Genomic DNA, 16219 nt, shown 5'->3' with positions numbered 1-16219 from the left:
CGATAAGCCACCATCTGCCCGTGTACACAGCCCCTGGCACAAGGCAGTGAGTGAGACGTCACTCAGTACTTCTTACTCTGTGTGAGCAGGAGTGAATGGATATGGGTGGCAGATAGCTCTGTGACAGACTATCATTCTGTGTGAAGGGCGCTGGAACACTATTGGGCACTTATGCACTTGGCAGTCATAACATGTAAAAGGTATCTTAAAGGGGCCGACGATCCTCTTGGAGAGGAGAAGGGCTATTGTTACCCACTAACACCATGCTGGGAGTACACTGGGGCATCCCAGACTATCAGCCAAAAAAACCTCTAATCTACCACAGGAAAAGAATTTGTATACTATATACACAAACAATTTTTCATGGTGCCTGGAATTTTAGACCTTATTATGGGTATTTTTGTGCCGCTGATTCCAACCACCCCATCCATTTCATTCTAGTTTTTGAGATACTCCGGATGTCATTATGTATTTTTGTTAGAATGACTTTTTTCCGGCCAGCATTTGCTTACTATTAGTATATATGATACATATCGCCATCGCTGCACATCACACTTGGGTTGATGAAACAATGTGTAAAGACACTGAAGAAAATGGAAGATGTTCCAGCTAGAAATGTAGAACACTTCCGATGGACCACAAATCCGGAAACTCATGAGAGACCGGCGTTTCCAAGATCCAGTGGACAACATTGAGGCGCGTGGTGGTACTTGTTTTGTATGGTTGTAAAGCATCTCCCTGGGAACTATAGGGCCACTAACTACAGGGACCTTGTGGAGAACATGATCACTTCTGTCCCTGAACACTTGGTTGTAACATGAACATCCCATTGCAGGACCTGCAGTCATTTGGATGGATTTCCAGATTGTCTTGGTGATGTAAGTGATGAACAGGAGGAACAATTTCTAAATTCTGCCAGTTCCAAAAAAAAGAAAAAGGTGACCACGATGGTGTGGCTGGAAGCCCGCAGGGGAGCTCCCCAACATCGTGGGCAGCTGAGCGTTCGCCTGAGTAAGTGAAATCCGGGGAGCTGCAATGAAGGAGCAGCTCAGTTTCGCCAGATAGGAAGACTATGCTTCAAACCTGTGACCATTCACTCAACTCCACCTCATGATTCACAGAAAGCCGTGTGCACACCAGGCGCAAATCTCTGCACAGTCATATGGAGTTTGTGGCTTTCTCTAATCACATCAGCCCCCCCAAAATACCAACAGGAACTGGACTCTCCTGAAGGGCAACCCACCGCAAGCATGAGTGAGCAACCATCATAACCCCTTAGTGACTGCCAATACACCTTTTGACCCATGTATCGGCGGTCTACGTATGAAGAGAGATCACGGGTTGATTCCCCTTCATACTTTCTGGGCGCCGGCTGTTTTTTACAGCTGACACTTTGCAGCAACAGCTCCAACCAGCCGTGTGGAGTAGTCCGCCAATCAGCCACGCGGCTGATCGAAGTGGTTAACCCTTTAAATGCCGCTGTCAATTCTGACAGCAGCATTTAAATACCCCGAGCGATATTTGGGGGCCCCGTACGGCCCATCGTAAGGAGATCGCAGGTAGCAGTGCAGGTGTCATGGCAGCCAGGGGCCTTCTGAAAGGCCCCAGGGCTGTCATGGCAGAATGCCTATCAAGCCATTCCTGTGGGGTGGCTAGATAAGACTGCCTGTCCGATTGCAGTATGATGTAATGCTATGGCATTACATCATACTGCAGGAGTGATCAAAGCATCACAAGTTGTTGTCCCCTGTGGGACTGAAAAAAAAAAAAAGAAGAATAAAGTTTTACAAATTAATATAAATTTTGTCATTTATAATAAAATATGCAGAAAACAAAAATACAGATTTGGCATCACTTCTTCCGTAAAAGTCCGACCTATCAAAGTAACGCATTATTTACCCCATACAATGAACGCCATCAGAAAAAAAATTCAAATGAACGCCAGAAATGTGCTTTTTCGGTCACCCTGTTTCCAAGAAAAAAATGCAACAAAAAGCGATGAATCAAAAATGGTACAAATGGAAGCTACAGGACGTCCTGTAAAAAATGAGCCCTGGCACAACTAACTTAATGGAAAAATTTAAAAAAGCTATTGCGCAGAAGATGGCGGCAGAAAATAATTTTTAAAAATTGGAGATAAAGGTCCCCTATGTGGGCTACCCAGCCCCTTGCACTGGCATCTGTTGTGATGCACACCACTGAATCTCAGAACCAGTGAACACCCCTTGAGAGGTTCCAGGTTGAAAGCCACCAAATTAGAGACACTTTCACTGCATTCCCATGTACATTTTCTTGTCCAAGGATGACCGTTTTCTGTCCCAGGCGGCTAAGATCGCTCCCTGTAAAGTTCTTGGGATGAACCCATGCTACTGCCGGAATACAAGACGTGAGTTTCCCCAACAGTGACATAGCAGTCCTGATGGCACAGGTTTTGCATTTTAGGGACCTTTTGACTAGGAGTTGTAATTGCTTCATCTTTGTCGAAGGAAGGAAAGAACATGTCTAAATTGAGTAGGACTCCTAGGAAGGTTTTCTTCTGGCTGGGGGTCGTGTCCAATTGCTTCCAATTAATGACCCACCCTAGGTATTGGAGAAATCGAATAACTATTGCTAGGTGTTCTATTAGACGTTACCTGGATTCGGCCACTATTACCGTGTTACTCCATAGTAAGACCTACCCCGATAATAAGCTCTACCCTGATTTTCAGGGGTAGGGGGGGGTAAGAATAACTGCTCTGTCGGCGCCTTTCAGTAAGCTACTATAGAAGGCCACCTACACATGGACGAGTGCAATATTGGCCAAGAAATCCAGCCCGATATCACGCTCAGCAACCTGTGCTTTACCCATGGATGTGAGGCGGTTTTGCCTGAAAAAAATCACCTCACATCATCCTGTCATGTGAGTTTCACACACAAGAGGATCAGGGGTGTTTAGCATTGATTTCAATGGGAAACTTCACATTGCACTCGCATGCACATTGTACGGCATTGCAAGACCCACACAATGCATTAAAGGCCCCATTGAATCAATGGGTGATGCATTCCAAGGAACATGAAAAGATAAAGCATGTCACAAATCTTCCCTGTACTGCGATGTGGTGCCGGAAGACATTGAACAAAATGGGTTCATATTTGCATGAGATCTGTGCTTCTGACACCTATTTTACCATCACTGATCAGGGAAAATCAAGTGGGATTTGTGAAGGGTCAACGGGCATCAGATGATACTAGGAGGGTTTTAAACCAAGCTTATATAGAATCTGGGAAGATTCCTGTGTTTTTCTCGCCACGGATGCCAAAAAGGCATTTCACCGCATTAATTGGTCATATTTAGAGATGAGCGAGCACCAAAATGCTCGTTACTCGAGCCGAGCTTTTCATAATGCTCCAGAGCTCGTTTCGAGTAACGAACCCCATTGAAGTCAATGGGAGACTCAAGCATTTTTCAAGGTGACCCATGCTCCGCATAAGGGAGGGTGTGTGATTCACCTGAAAACATCAGAAGTGATGAAAACACCACAGAAATGGATAGGGAACAGCAGTGGCAGCATGCACGGATGCATCTGAGGCTCCCAGGTTGCACTATTAAGCCAAATTGTGGGCAAGAGCCTGGTGGTCACCCCCTAACAATTTAGTTGGGCCAGACCATAATCAGCAAGGAACACGTGCTGGCACATCTTTGCTAAGCACCACACTAGGTGGAACAAAGGCCAATCACCGTCTGCGGGTGACACCACTGCCTCTTCTCCTGAAAAGGTAGCCATGAAGTCAGCCATGTGTGCCAGGGTGCCAGTACGCAACACATCGCTGTCCTCACTAGGAGGATGACTCTCAGTCTGCTCCTCCTCCTCTTTAGCCCATACGCGCTGAACAGATGTGAAGAAAGTAGCATGGGTACCCTATGCAGTGTGGGCAGCAGTCTCTTCTCCCTCCTCTAAAACGCACTGAGAAACAGACATGAGGGTGGTCTGGCTATCAAGCGACGTATTGTCATCCCCCATTTCCTGTTCTATCCGCAGAGCGTCGGCCTTAATACTTAGCAGTGACCTTCTCAGCAGGCAAAGCAGCGGGATGGTTACGCTGATAATGGCCACATCGCCGCTCACCATTTGTGTTGACTCCTCAAAGTTTCCTAACACCTGACAGATGTCAGACATCCATGCCCACTCCTCTGTGAAGTGCGGAGGCTGACTACCACTCCAACGGGCATGTTGCAGCTGGTTTTCAACAATGGCTCTACGCTGCTCATAAACCCTGGCCAACATGTGCAAAGTTGAATTCCAGCACGTGGGCACGTCGCACAACAGTCGGTGAACTGGCAGCTGGAAGCGCTGTTGCAGTCTACTGAGGGTGGCAGCATCTGTGGTGGACTTTCTGAAATGTGCGCACACCCGACGCACCTTGCTGAGCAGCTCAGACAAATTGGGGTAGTTATTAAGAAAGCGCTGAACCACCAGATTGAAAACGTGGGCCAGGCATGGCACATGTGTTAGTCTGCAGAGCTGCCACCAGGTTACGCCCATTGTCACATACGACAATGCCTGGTTGGAGATTCAGCAACAAAAGCCACAGATCTCTCTGCTCCATTAAACCCTGTAACAGCTCTTGGGCGGTGTGCCTCTTGTCACCTAAGCTCAGGAGTTTCAGTACGGCCTATTGACGCCTTCCCTATGGCAGTGCTGCTGCACCTCTAACTACCGACTGAAGGCGACGTGCTCACAGATGGTAATTGAGAGGTGGAGGGGTGGGTTGGAGGAGGTGGCATGAGCCGGAAAAACCATGAGCGAGGTAGAACCCGCAATACTTGGTGTGGGTAGCACGTGAGCGGACCCAGGGTCAGACTCAGTCCCAGCCTCCAACAGGTTAACCCAATGTGCCGTCAGGGAGATGTAGTGTCCCTGCCCGCCAGCACTTGTCCACGCGTCGGTGGTTGAGTGCATCTTCCTAGTAACCGCGTTGGTGAAGGCACGGTTGATATTCCGTGACACGTGCTGGTTTAAGGCAGGGACGGCGCAGCAGGAAAAATAGTGGCGACTGGGGACCGAGTAGCGAGGGGCAGCTACCGCCATAAGGTTGTGGTGAGCCTCAGTTTCTACCAGCCTATATGGCAGCATCTCCAGGCTCAGCAGTTTGGAGATATGCACGTTTAGAAATTGTGCATGCAGGTGGGTGCCTGCATATTAGCGCTTGCACGCTAATGTCTGTGTTGTGGACAGTTGAACACTGCGCTAGGACACATTAGTGGAGGCAGTAGAGGACCGTGCAGGTGAAAGGGTGAGTGCATGCCGGGAGACGCTCATGCTCGCGTCGTTGGAGGGGGATTGCATCTCAGTGCCAGCATGTGACACAGGGGAATACCATGTGACCCGCAGGAGGTGAATGGCCTTCGTTCCACCTCGTCGGGTGCTTAGCCATCATATGCCTGCGCGGTGGTGGTCAGGCTGGTAGCGGTTGCTCCCATACTGATCTTGGTGCGGCACAGGTTGCACACCACTGTTTGGTCATCCACGCTCTTATTGAAAAACTTCCAGACCTTCGAGCACCTAGCCCTTTGCACGGGAGCTTGCGGCGAGGAGGTGCTGTGGGGAACAGTTGGGGGATTACTTGTTCTGGCCCTGCTTCTCCCTCTGGCCACCCCACTGCCTCTTCCAACCTGTTCTGGTGCTGCTGCAGTCTTTGTGCGCACTACTGGTCCCAGGCAGCCAAGCTGCTAATGCACAAAAGTGGAGTTGTAGTCCTAAAAAAGGACTGTTGGGCTCTTTGAAGATGGATCCTTGCCTTAATGCGCCTTCTAACCTCCTTCACAGCAGCTCTGTCCCTCAGCTAATCCAGCCTCCGTGTGAGGTGAGCATCAGGTGACCTGAGTTTTTATGATCCTTGGTCACCTGTTCCGGCCAGCCAATCACTGCTATAGATGTGCACAGGGTTGCTTTCCCTGCATGTTTATTTGCCTAAAAAGCTGCTAAACATGTGGGGAGGAGAGGGTGAAATTTTCTCGAGCATCGCGTGGTGCTCGCTCGAGTACTCTCGAGTATGCTAATGCTTGAACGAGCATCAAGCTCGGATGAGCATGCTCGCTCATCTCTAGTCATATTCCTTTGCAGCCCTAGAAAATGGGTTATAGCAGTCTCTTTCTCGAGTCCACATCTGCATTATATTTAAACCCTTCATCACGAACACCAGATAGGGATGTCCACTGTCTCCACTGATCTTTATACAATCATGGGAATCATTAGCTCAAGCTCTTAAAAACATGCTCTTATTAAAAAGGTATCCAAATGGAAGTCTGTGATCCAATATCGCTAGAACCAGAGGACATCATCTTGACACTAGCACATCCTAGAACCTCCCGAGATACTGCATTAGAAGTCAGAGTTTGGACAGATCTTGTACTACAGAAGTAAACGCGCAAAATCCCATATTTTGCCTCTGAACATCCCTAGTGGCTTATTACACTATTAACAAAATAAATATATTTTTGATTGGCAACATGAGGGCATTAAATATCTGGGCATAATATCCGCCTTACATAAAAATCTCTACTGATGAAATTTTGAACCTGTGGCATTAGGGACGAATCCCAAAAAGCTACATTTGGGATATCGTGGCTGAGAAGAATAACTTCTTTATTGAGCTACTGAGACGTTTCCTTACTGCCGGACTACATCTCGTTTTGTCTGGGTGCAACATAAACCACGCATAGCACGCCCAATACTTACAAGTCACATATGGCAAAGGGGTTAGGGTCTTCCAGATGATTATGCTTATTATATAGCTATGTCATGTCTACCAACTAGCTCCATTTTGGAGATTGGAAACAGACCTAATCCTTATTTGCGATTCCCTTGTTAAGTCTTCTTCTGCCTTTGTGCCTTTCTCCGCTGACCCGTTCCATAATCATGCCAAACCTCATGGAGTCCTCCTGTAAGATCATATACCTATGGATGTGCTCCAATATGATATCCCATGTCTGAATATCTCTAGGTGCGTTTCACTAGGCATTGTCACACTAACTCCATTATTGCATGGGGACTCTTGTGCCATATGAGCATTCCTCATCCTATTATCCACCAACTGTGGAAGACCATTACAGTATTATTGTATCTGGTCACCACCAGCAGAATGGGTGGAGAGCTAGTGATGGGCTGTATCTGCCCTCTGTACGCCCACATGCTATTGATTGGCAGTATGCAGCAAGGTCCTAGCAGTGTGGGTATTTACTTAGTGCTGGGATGGAGGGTTAGGGTTTGTTTCGGTGTTAGGCTTAGAAATTTAAAAAACTAAAAATTTAGTTTTCTGTGCAGTCTTACTGAAGTGTCCCCGCTCCTCTCCAGCCTTTCCCACAGCCTCCCCCGTCCCTTACTCTCACCCAGCGCTGTGCTGTCCAGTTCCTGATGCCGCGCCGTTGCTCCCCAACGCTACCAGTGCAGGGAAGCCGTTTAAAAAGTGGGTAAGCTTTCCAAAAAAAAAAAAAAAAAAAAAACTTACCCACTGAGGGAACGAACAGGAAAAGGAGTTGGCTCAAGAATTTTATGATAAAGAGTGGAGGAAACATTTCACTTGACACAAAGTCCTCAAAAGTAGCTCACATGTGAAAACTATCATGGAAATTACATTACATTTGTATTACACACCGGTTTGCCTGCCCAAATGTCCCCCAGCTGTACGTCTGATTGCTGGAGGGGTTGTGGCAATGGGAGAACTTTCCTGCATATCTTATGGAGCTGTCCTCTCTTTCAGCAATACTGGGACTATTTCACTTTGGTCATGGAGAGTCAAAAACTTCATCATTCACTTTGTTGAATATTGATTCACGTGTTATTGAATCGAAATTTTGAATATTGGGAAGTAAAATATCAGCATTATTAAATCTTGTCATACTAAGACTTTATGCTTGTTACATTTCACACTATATGGCACGCTTGAATTTCCAGCAATCATTGTGTTTAGAGAAAAAAAAAAAAGAGGTTACATTCATCCCGATAGAAAAAGGTGGCCCAAGTGTTACTACATTGGAAAAAAAAATTTTGGGAGCTTGGACTCTAGCAATTTCTTTATACTTGTATTTAATTAAGGCTCTTTAACCCCTTGAGTGGCACGCCCCGAAACTTTCCGGGACGAGCTCCACTGCTCATAGCGATACTGCCCGGAAGATTTCTGGGCTATGTATCACTATGGGAGCTGCAGAGCACAATGCCACAAGCTGTGACAGTGTGCTCTGCCTGCACAGACCCACACAGAGCAGTGCAAGGGCTTTGAAAAACCAGCAGAAGATATTGCCAATATGCCGGCAATCTCCTGCACTGGTTTGTGAACAGGTTGCCATAGAGACCATCGGCTTGTCAGAAGCAAGCCGATGGTCTCTGTGACAGGGAGAGCTTGGTGCTTGGCTGTCAGAGGACAGCTAGGTACTAGCTCTTATAGCAGAGATCAGAGAAAACCTCCGATCTCTGCTGTGTTAACCCTTTACATGCTGCAGTCTATGTGACTGCAGCATGTAAAGGGCTGTCACCATCGGACCCCCGGAATGTGATCAGGGGTCCTGATGTGTCCCTGTGGAAGTCCCCTAAAGGGACAAAAAAATAAAAAAAATAAAAAAAGTAAAAAAATTATAAAAAAAATAAAAACACTTGTCTCCCTTTACTTTGTAAAAAATCAAAAATACAATCACACATGTGGTATCCATGCGTCGTAATGACCCAGAGAAGGAAGTTAATACATTATTTAACCCCTTAATGACATCGCCCCTTTTTTTCTTTTTTCCCCCATTTCTTTTTTTCCTCCCCTGTTTAAAAAATCACAACTTGTCCCGCAAAAAACAAGCCCTTATATGGCCATGTCAATGGAAAAATGAAAAAGTTATGGCTCTTGAGACGCAACTGCAAAACTAGTTGAAATTCAATGATTAGACCATTTTAAAAAACCTGCACTGGTGGGCACGACAGGGTGGTAGGAAACCCGCCACTCAAGGGGTTAAGGCACAACGATTATCACACAAAATTTGGCCAAAAACCATCTTTTGAGCGATAATTGTTTTGTGTAAATGTGCCCATCTTTCACTTTCCTGCGGAACGATGATTTTGTTTCCGGCAGAAAATCCATTGTTTCTCAAAAAAGCCAATAGTAGGGGGCTTCAGGACGTGTTCTCTGCGAGGAGCGCTGATAACATTGTCTTAGGCCTCCTTCACACAGGGCGTTTGCAGAAACGCAGCGTTTTTCAACGCTGCGTCACTGCAGATTCCGCCCCGTTTCAGCAGCGCTGGCATACTTTATGCCAGCGTTTTGGCTGCGTTTTCAGCCGAGCTGAAAACGCAGCCAAGGATGGTGAAATGAAAAAAATAAGTAATACTCACCTAGCCGCTGCAGTCCGGGTCGCGGCCGCTGGTCTCTGCCGCTGATCCGGGCTTCCTCGGCACTCCCAAGTCTACTGCCGGAGGCCAGGTTTGAGAACCCCGCCTCCGGCAATAGAGTGCTGTGATTGGGCATCGAGCAAGCACAGACAACCAATCACAGCCCTTCCTTGACTGTCTCAGCTAATCAGCGCCGGCAAGCGCTGATTGGCTGAGACAGTCAAGGAAGGGCTGTGATTGGGCATCGAGCAAGCACCGACAACCAATCACAGCACTCTATTGCCGGAGGCGGGGTTCTCGAACCTAGCCTACGGCAATAGACTTGCGAATGCAGGGGAAGCCCGGATCAGCGGCAGAGACCAGCGGCCGCGAACCGGACTGCAGCGGCTAGGTGAGTATTACTTTCTTTTTTTTCTCTAGCCAGCTGGGACAGATTTTCGGGGTAGGGCTTCTATTACAAGCCCTCACCCCGAAAATCAGCAAGCGGTTAACGCTGCCAAAAACGCGGCACCAAGTGTTGCCGCGTTTTCAGCAGTGCTAAAACCGCTGCCCATTCATTTCAATGAGCGACGCAGGGCTGAAAACGCCCAAAAATAGAACATGCATCGCTGTCAAAGCGCAGCGTTGGAAGGTGCTGCGTTTTCAGCCCTGTGTGAGCAGCCCCATTGAAATGAATGGGAGTGTTGTACAGCGTTTAGCGCTGGACTGAAAAGGCAGCGCTAAACGCTGTATAAAACGCCCTGTGTGAGGGAGGCCTTAGCTGTCAGCCCCGTGGCAGAACAAAGGGAATGTATTCAGAGAACAGACCACCAGCTGTTCTCTGAATACAGCTCCTAGCGGCTCACATGCATTAATAGGCTACTAATAGGCATTAGTACCTATTAGTAGTTTATGCAAAGCAATCACTCAAAAGCCATCTATTGAGCGGTCATCTTTGTGTGTAAAAGGGCCACCACTTTTTCTATTTACCTTCCTGATTGGTCAACTATTCCACAACTTTTTTAGTTATAAAGAACCCAACATTTTATTTCTTATGACAACGACGCTTTACAAGTTTAAGATTATTTGGTTCATGAATGATCCCCGAGCATGTTGTAGTCATTTTTGTTTCAATACCATTTTATTACATTTCGCATTTTCAAAACAAAGAGCGATACTTTTGTATCCGCTTCTGTTGGGCACGAAAATTGAATGAGTAAGGCCGCCTGCAGACGGGTGGGTCGGATCCGGCGGGACCCGACCCCAGCGCCTGCAGAGACGAGCACGTACACACCCGCGCTTGGTGGCCCCGGCTCTTTCATGTGCCGGCGCATGCGCAGACCGGAGCCGGCGGCTGGGTGAGTGACGTTTCTGTGCGAGGCTCTGCGAGCCCCGCACAGAAATAGGACATGCCGCGGTTTGTTTGCCGCACGACATTTCACGCGACCAAACCGCGGCCGTCTGCATAGGAGTGCGTATTGTAATGCACTCCTATGCAGGCTTTCAGTGGCGGAAATCCCGCCGCGGGATTTCCACCCGTGTGCAGGCGGCCTATGGCCGTTTGCACATGAACGGGTCAGATTCCAGCTGCGAGTTGTCACAGTGGAACCGAACCCTGTGCCTCGGTGGTGACCCTTGTGTACCTGTACGATGGCTTCATGTGCAGGCGGCTTCTGTACTGCGGATATGCCATCAATGGAAGCTGTCCATGAGAGGCCCGCACCAAAATAGAACAGATGTGCTGGACAGAAAACACCCCGCTGTCGCTAGGCGATGACAAGGAATCCGCGATCCTTCTGCAATGTCATTGCGGAAGGGCTGCGGATCGGACTGCTTCCATTGACTTCAATGGAAGCCATCTGCGCTGGAATGGAACTTACTGTGATTTGGGGGGGCAGGGACCTTGGGTACGGTAAAAAAAGAAAATAAAATCACAAATTGTTTCTGCTCAGTTTCACCACGCTCATTGGTCACATGACTTTTCAGACCATGCGGCCCTCATGAGTGTTTCTGGGAGAAAAAGGATGGAATCCTCCCCAGAAAGAAGGGCACTAACATGTGATTGGCTGATGTGAGCAGCGCAGACCCCATTACGTCTGCACCAGAATCAGGCAACAGGCAATTCCAAGCCCTGGGGCTGTTCACAACAAGAGCGCCCCATCCCGCGCAGGCGGTCGGATACACACCGCTTTTTACAGCGTTTTAGGAATGGCGTTTTCAAGCACGTCCGGCAGCCGTTTTAACGCAGCCATCATTGTGGTACAAAGCGCGGTCACCTATCAAACTAGAACAGACGGCGCTCGTTTAGCGCAGCATTAGGAGCAGTCGTCTGAGAAGCCCCACTGAAGTTAATGGAGTCTCGGCAAACGCATGTTAAAACGCTGTAGAAGCCGCCTGTGGGAGAGTGACTGGGAGTTTGTTCTTTTTTTGGGGATTTCACATATTTGCAAAATTAATAAAATGCCCAATAAACACACATTTTTATACACATATGCCCCCTTTGTTGTAAAACTTGCCCACTGCTGTAAACACAGCGCCCAGGCAGCAGTGAGGATGCACAAGGCCTGCTAGAGGAGCGCAGATTGTCATCACCCCCGAGCAGAGGATCTCCGAGAACTCCAGGCCCCTCATACATCCCCTGGGAGGTGGGCTCCTGCATCCCTCCCGCCGATACAATGCAGGCCCCATGATGGAGGCCGGGACACAATAGAGCTCCGGCCTTACTTGGCTCCAGCAGATGTACTCGGCGTTCCTCTGATCCTCCACCAGCGCCCAGATCTTAGTGAGGAATTTGGGGACGGTGGAGCTGGCCTTCATGGTCGTCGCCGTGCGCCAAGATCTCTGATCCCTCCTCTTACGTCGCCGGGAAGCCTGGAGGTGTTTGCCTGCTATTCCCAATCATTTACATGCCTTCCATCCACTAACAACGCCCGGAGCCCCGCCTCCTCACGTGACCCCTATTCACATTACGTGCCGGCCCCTCACGTGACTCTTCAACGCCGCTTCTTCGCGCGCCGTTTGACAATTTTTTTTTTTAGTAAATCAACATGCTTTATCAACAGCAGAGCACAAAGCACATTCGGACAAGCGCCGCAGGCTCGGCTGTCTGTGCGGGCCGTAGCGCTCGTAGATGAGCAGATTGCGCAGTGATTTATCTGCTATATACCCAAATACTGATGTATGCTGTTTAACCCCTTGAGGTCACGGACTTTTTTTTTTCTTTTTTTTGTTTATGTTCACCTCACTTAAAAAAAAAAATCCTAACTTTTTTATTTTTATATTTTATTTTTGCATTTTTAGCAGGGCCAGGTATATTTTTAAATGGTCTTGTTTTCTAATGTACTTTTAACTTTTACACATTTCTAAGTGGAGTGAAATGGAAAAAAATGTTTTTATAACGCACACAGCACAGCACAATTGGTAATAATAATTTGTCCGTGAGGCCCAATGTCCACAGACGGGTCTGATTAGTGGAGATCTGCAAATAAGGCCGCCCATACAGATGCATGGGCGTCCGCAATTAGTTTAAAATATGCAGATTTGATTTGTGAGCTTTTGATGCGGAAAACAAATCGCAGCATGCTCCATTTTTCTGCAGATCCTGCATGGGGGGCTTCCATTGATGTGCTGCGGATCCACAGGAAAGCAGGAAATTAAAAAGAAAAAAACCTGTACTGCGCATGTCCAACGGCGAACCGCGAGGACAATACGCAGTATAGCGAACCCAGAATTTGAGGGATCCGCGCAGTTGCCGCTGCCAGGAATTGCAGGAAAAAGGGCTTACTGGCCGTGGGCAGTGCTGGATTCCGTGTGGGACATGAGGCCTGAGTCAGTACAGTAACGGCTATATCAAATTTATATAGTTTTATATAGTTTTTTTATTTTAGTACTTGAATCCCTTAGGGCACATTCAGACGACTGTATATCGGCTGGGTATTCACGCCGGCCGATATACGGCGTCTCTCTGGCCCCGTCCCACCTCTCCTCATTGAAAATAGTGCAGGGGGGTGGAGAGGAGGCAGAGGGGGGGCGGGAGCTCAGAGCACTGCTCCTGGCTCTTCCAGCCTCCTTCCCTGCAGAGAGAGAGAGATGCCGTATATCGGCTGGGCGTGAAAACCCAGCCAATATACAGTCGTCTGAATGCACCCTTAGTGACCAAGTTTTTTTTTTTCATTTTTCCATTTTCCTCCCCTCTTTTAAAAAAATCGTAACTTCTTTATTTATCCATCGATGGAGCTGTCTGAGGGCTTGTTTTTTTGTGGGACAAGTTGTATTTTTCAATGGTACTATTTAATTTACCAAAATGTATAAAAATTCTAAGTGGAGAGAAATGGAAAAAAAACAAAATTCTGACATCTTTCAGTGCGCAATCTCACTTCATACATGTCCTGCAGCTGCAGGTTGGATTCACACGGGCGCATGCGTTTTTACAACTCGTAAATCTAACATTTGTGCACCCGTTCAGACGGCACAGGCCCGACACATATAGGCTGAGGCCGCAATGCCATTGGGCATGGGGAGACAGTTTAGCTCAGCTCTGCTAAACTGTCTCCCCCTCGCTAGCTCACCTCTTCTCCGACTGTTTGCAGTGGACGGTAGCAGAGCTAAGCTCCCACCGCTTGTCCACAGCCAGCAATGGAAAGGGCGGAACTTAGCTCCGCCCCCTCCCATTGCAAACAGATGGAGGGGAGGAGACGAGAGGGAGGGAGTTTTACAATCACCCTGCTAAAACTCCCTGCTACCTCCCTTCTCCAGCCGCTGTCATTGGCTCCCATTGGAGCCCATGCAGCGGCCGACATATTCCGGGCAGAAAGATAGTTCCAGGACTATCTTTCATGCCTGCCATAAAAGCGCCTGGTGCTATATTGGCCGGCCGGGCGCTTTTAGGGCTTATTCAGACGACCGTATATCGTCTGTGTATTCACGCCGGCCGATATACGGCGTCCCTCTCTGCAGGGGGAGGAGGCTGGAAGAGCCGGGAGCAGTGCTCTGAACTCCCGCCCCCTCTGCGCCAACTCTCCACCCCCTCTCTGCCCCTCTGCACTATTTGCAATGAGGGGGGCTGGGCTAATTCCTGGAACTTAGCCCCGCCCCTGTCCCGCCTTCTCTTATTGCAAATAGTGCAGAGGGGGTGGGAGCTCAGAGCACTGCTCCCGGCTCTTCCAGCGTCCTCCCCCAGCAGAGAGAGACGCCGTATATCGGCCGGTGTGAATACCCGGCTGATATACGGTCGTCTGAATAAGCCCTTTCGCTGAGGGAATACACCTGTGTGATCTGATGCATTGGAATTCAGTGCATCAGTTGGTAGCATATATCGGCCGGCCGTGAGAATGGCGGCCAATATGCTCGTGTAAATAAGTCAGCAGGATGTAAAAACACAATAGGCCGGTCACTAATGGGGTTAAAATGGTGTATTTTTTCTGTCACCATTTTTTGACCCATGACGTTTTGGTTTTTCTATCGATACCGCTGTGAGCATTCTTGATTTTTTGTAGGATGAACTGTGATTTGTATGGCTACTGTTCCCTCTAGTGTAGCTATAGCAGTATGCTTAGGGTCATTTTCCTGTTGGTAGACAAACCTGCACCCCCGTCCCAAATCTCTGACAGACTTTAACAGGTTTTTCTCAAGAATTATTCTGTATTTACTGCCATCTATCCTTCCTTTAAGTCTGAAGAGTTTCCCATTCCTCCCTACAACGTGATGCTGTCGTGCTTCGTGGTGGTGGTGGTGTTGGAGTACTCCTTCAAATTTCAAATCAGCAATAAGGCTGCTGGTATCTGAGTTCCCTCGTGTCCAAATCAAGTAATAATGATTAGAGATGAGCGAGTATACTCGCTAAGGGCAATTGCTCGAGCGAGCATTGCCTTTAATGAGTACCTGCCCGCTCGAGACAAAAGGTTCGGGCGCGGGGGAGCGGTGAGTAGCGGCAGTCAGCAGGGGGAGCAGGGGGGAGAGAGGGAGAGAGAGATCTCCCCTCTGTTCTTCCCTGCCCGCCGCCGGCACCCGAACCTTTTGTCTCGAGCGGGGGGAGATACTCGGCTAAGGGCAATGCTCGTTCGAGCAATTGCCCTTAGCGAGTATACTCGCTCATCACTAATAATGATCATTAGAGAAAGAACAAGAAACATCAACTGTGAAATCACCACTGTTCTCTTTCCTGAGAGACCAGCCCAGTGTTAACTTTATTTATAGTGCAAAGCAGGACGAAGAAAAGTATAGTGTCAAGTCATGTGAACCAACTTCTGATATTACTACAGCATGTGTCCATTGAAAAGCATTGCCATTTAGCATGTGACCATGTAAGGTTTTTAATAAAGAAGCTGTCAAGAAACAATGTCAAACAATAAGCATTGGCATTTGTAGACAAAATATAGTAGAATGGAGAATCACCATGTGTTCCTTCCACCAGTGCTGGTGCAGCCATTGGTTTCCAGCAAGCATTGTTGTTGCTGTTCAAGATGCTCTTTAGAAAGGAGCAAGTTATGTTGTTGAGCAAACTGCGTAGCTGATTTTTCCGTAGCGATCATAGCAAAAAATTCAAACTTACCAGGATCAACAGCCATGATTTGACCAGTCAAATTGATCTGAAAACAGTTTTTGTTGCCCCTAATATCCAATTTCAGCTGAGCTTTCTTTTTACCACAGTAAGGCCCAATGTCCACGGACAGATTTGATTTGCAGAATCCGCGCTGGGCACCCGCGTGGAAGATCTGCAATTCAAGCCGTCCATAGGGAAGCACATGAATTTAAACATACTTTTGGTGCGGAAAACAAATTGCAGAATGCTCCATTTTGCTGCTGTACCCACACGGACGGCTTCTATTGAAGTCAATGCAAGCCGTCTGAACACAGCACTTCCACAATTGACATTGCTGAATCTGTGGGGG

General features: G+C 47.9%; 1 protein-coding gene across 6 annotated transcripts in view; it reads right to left on the bottom strand.

The window, feature by feature from the left end:
- Positions 1-12267, bottom strand: part of LOC136631913 (heat shock factor protein 2-like) — a 69256-nt gene extending 56989 nt beyond the window's left edge. For all 6 annotated transcript variants that reach the window (XR_010793096.1, XR_010793097.1, XM_066606402.1 and 3 more), the window contains exon 1: positions 12054-12267. Coding sequence is in view for 4 of the 6 variants with exons in the window: in XM_066606402.1 (XP_066462499.1) it covers positions 12054-12146 (93 nt within the window). In the remaining 2 variants the exon portion in view is untranslated. The remainder of the gene's footprint in view (positions 1-12053) is intronic.
- Positions 12268-16219: the final 3952 nt, after the last annotated feature.

This window comes from Eleutherodactylus coqui, chromosome 1 (assembly GCF_035609145.1).
Source record: "Eleutherodactylus coqui strain aEleCoq1 chromosome 1, aEleCoq1.hap1, whole genome shotgun sequence".
NCBI lineage: Eukaryota > Metazoa > Chordata > Amphibia > Anura > Eleutherodactylidae > Eleutherodactylus > Eleutherodactylus coqui.
This window is presented reverse-complemented; position numbering and strand designations above follow the sequence as displayed.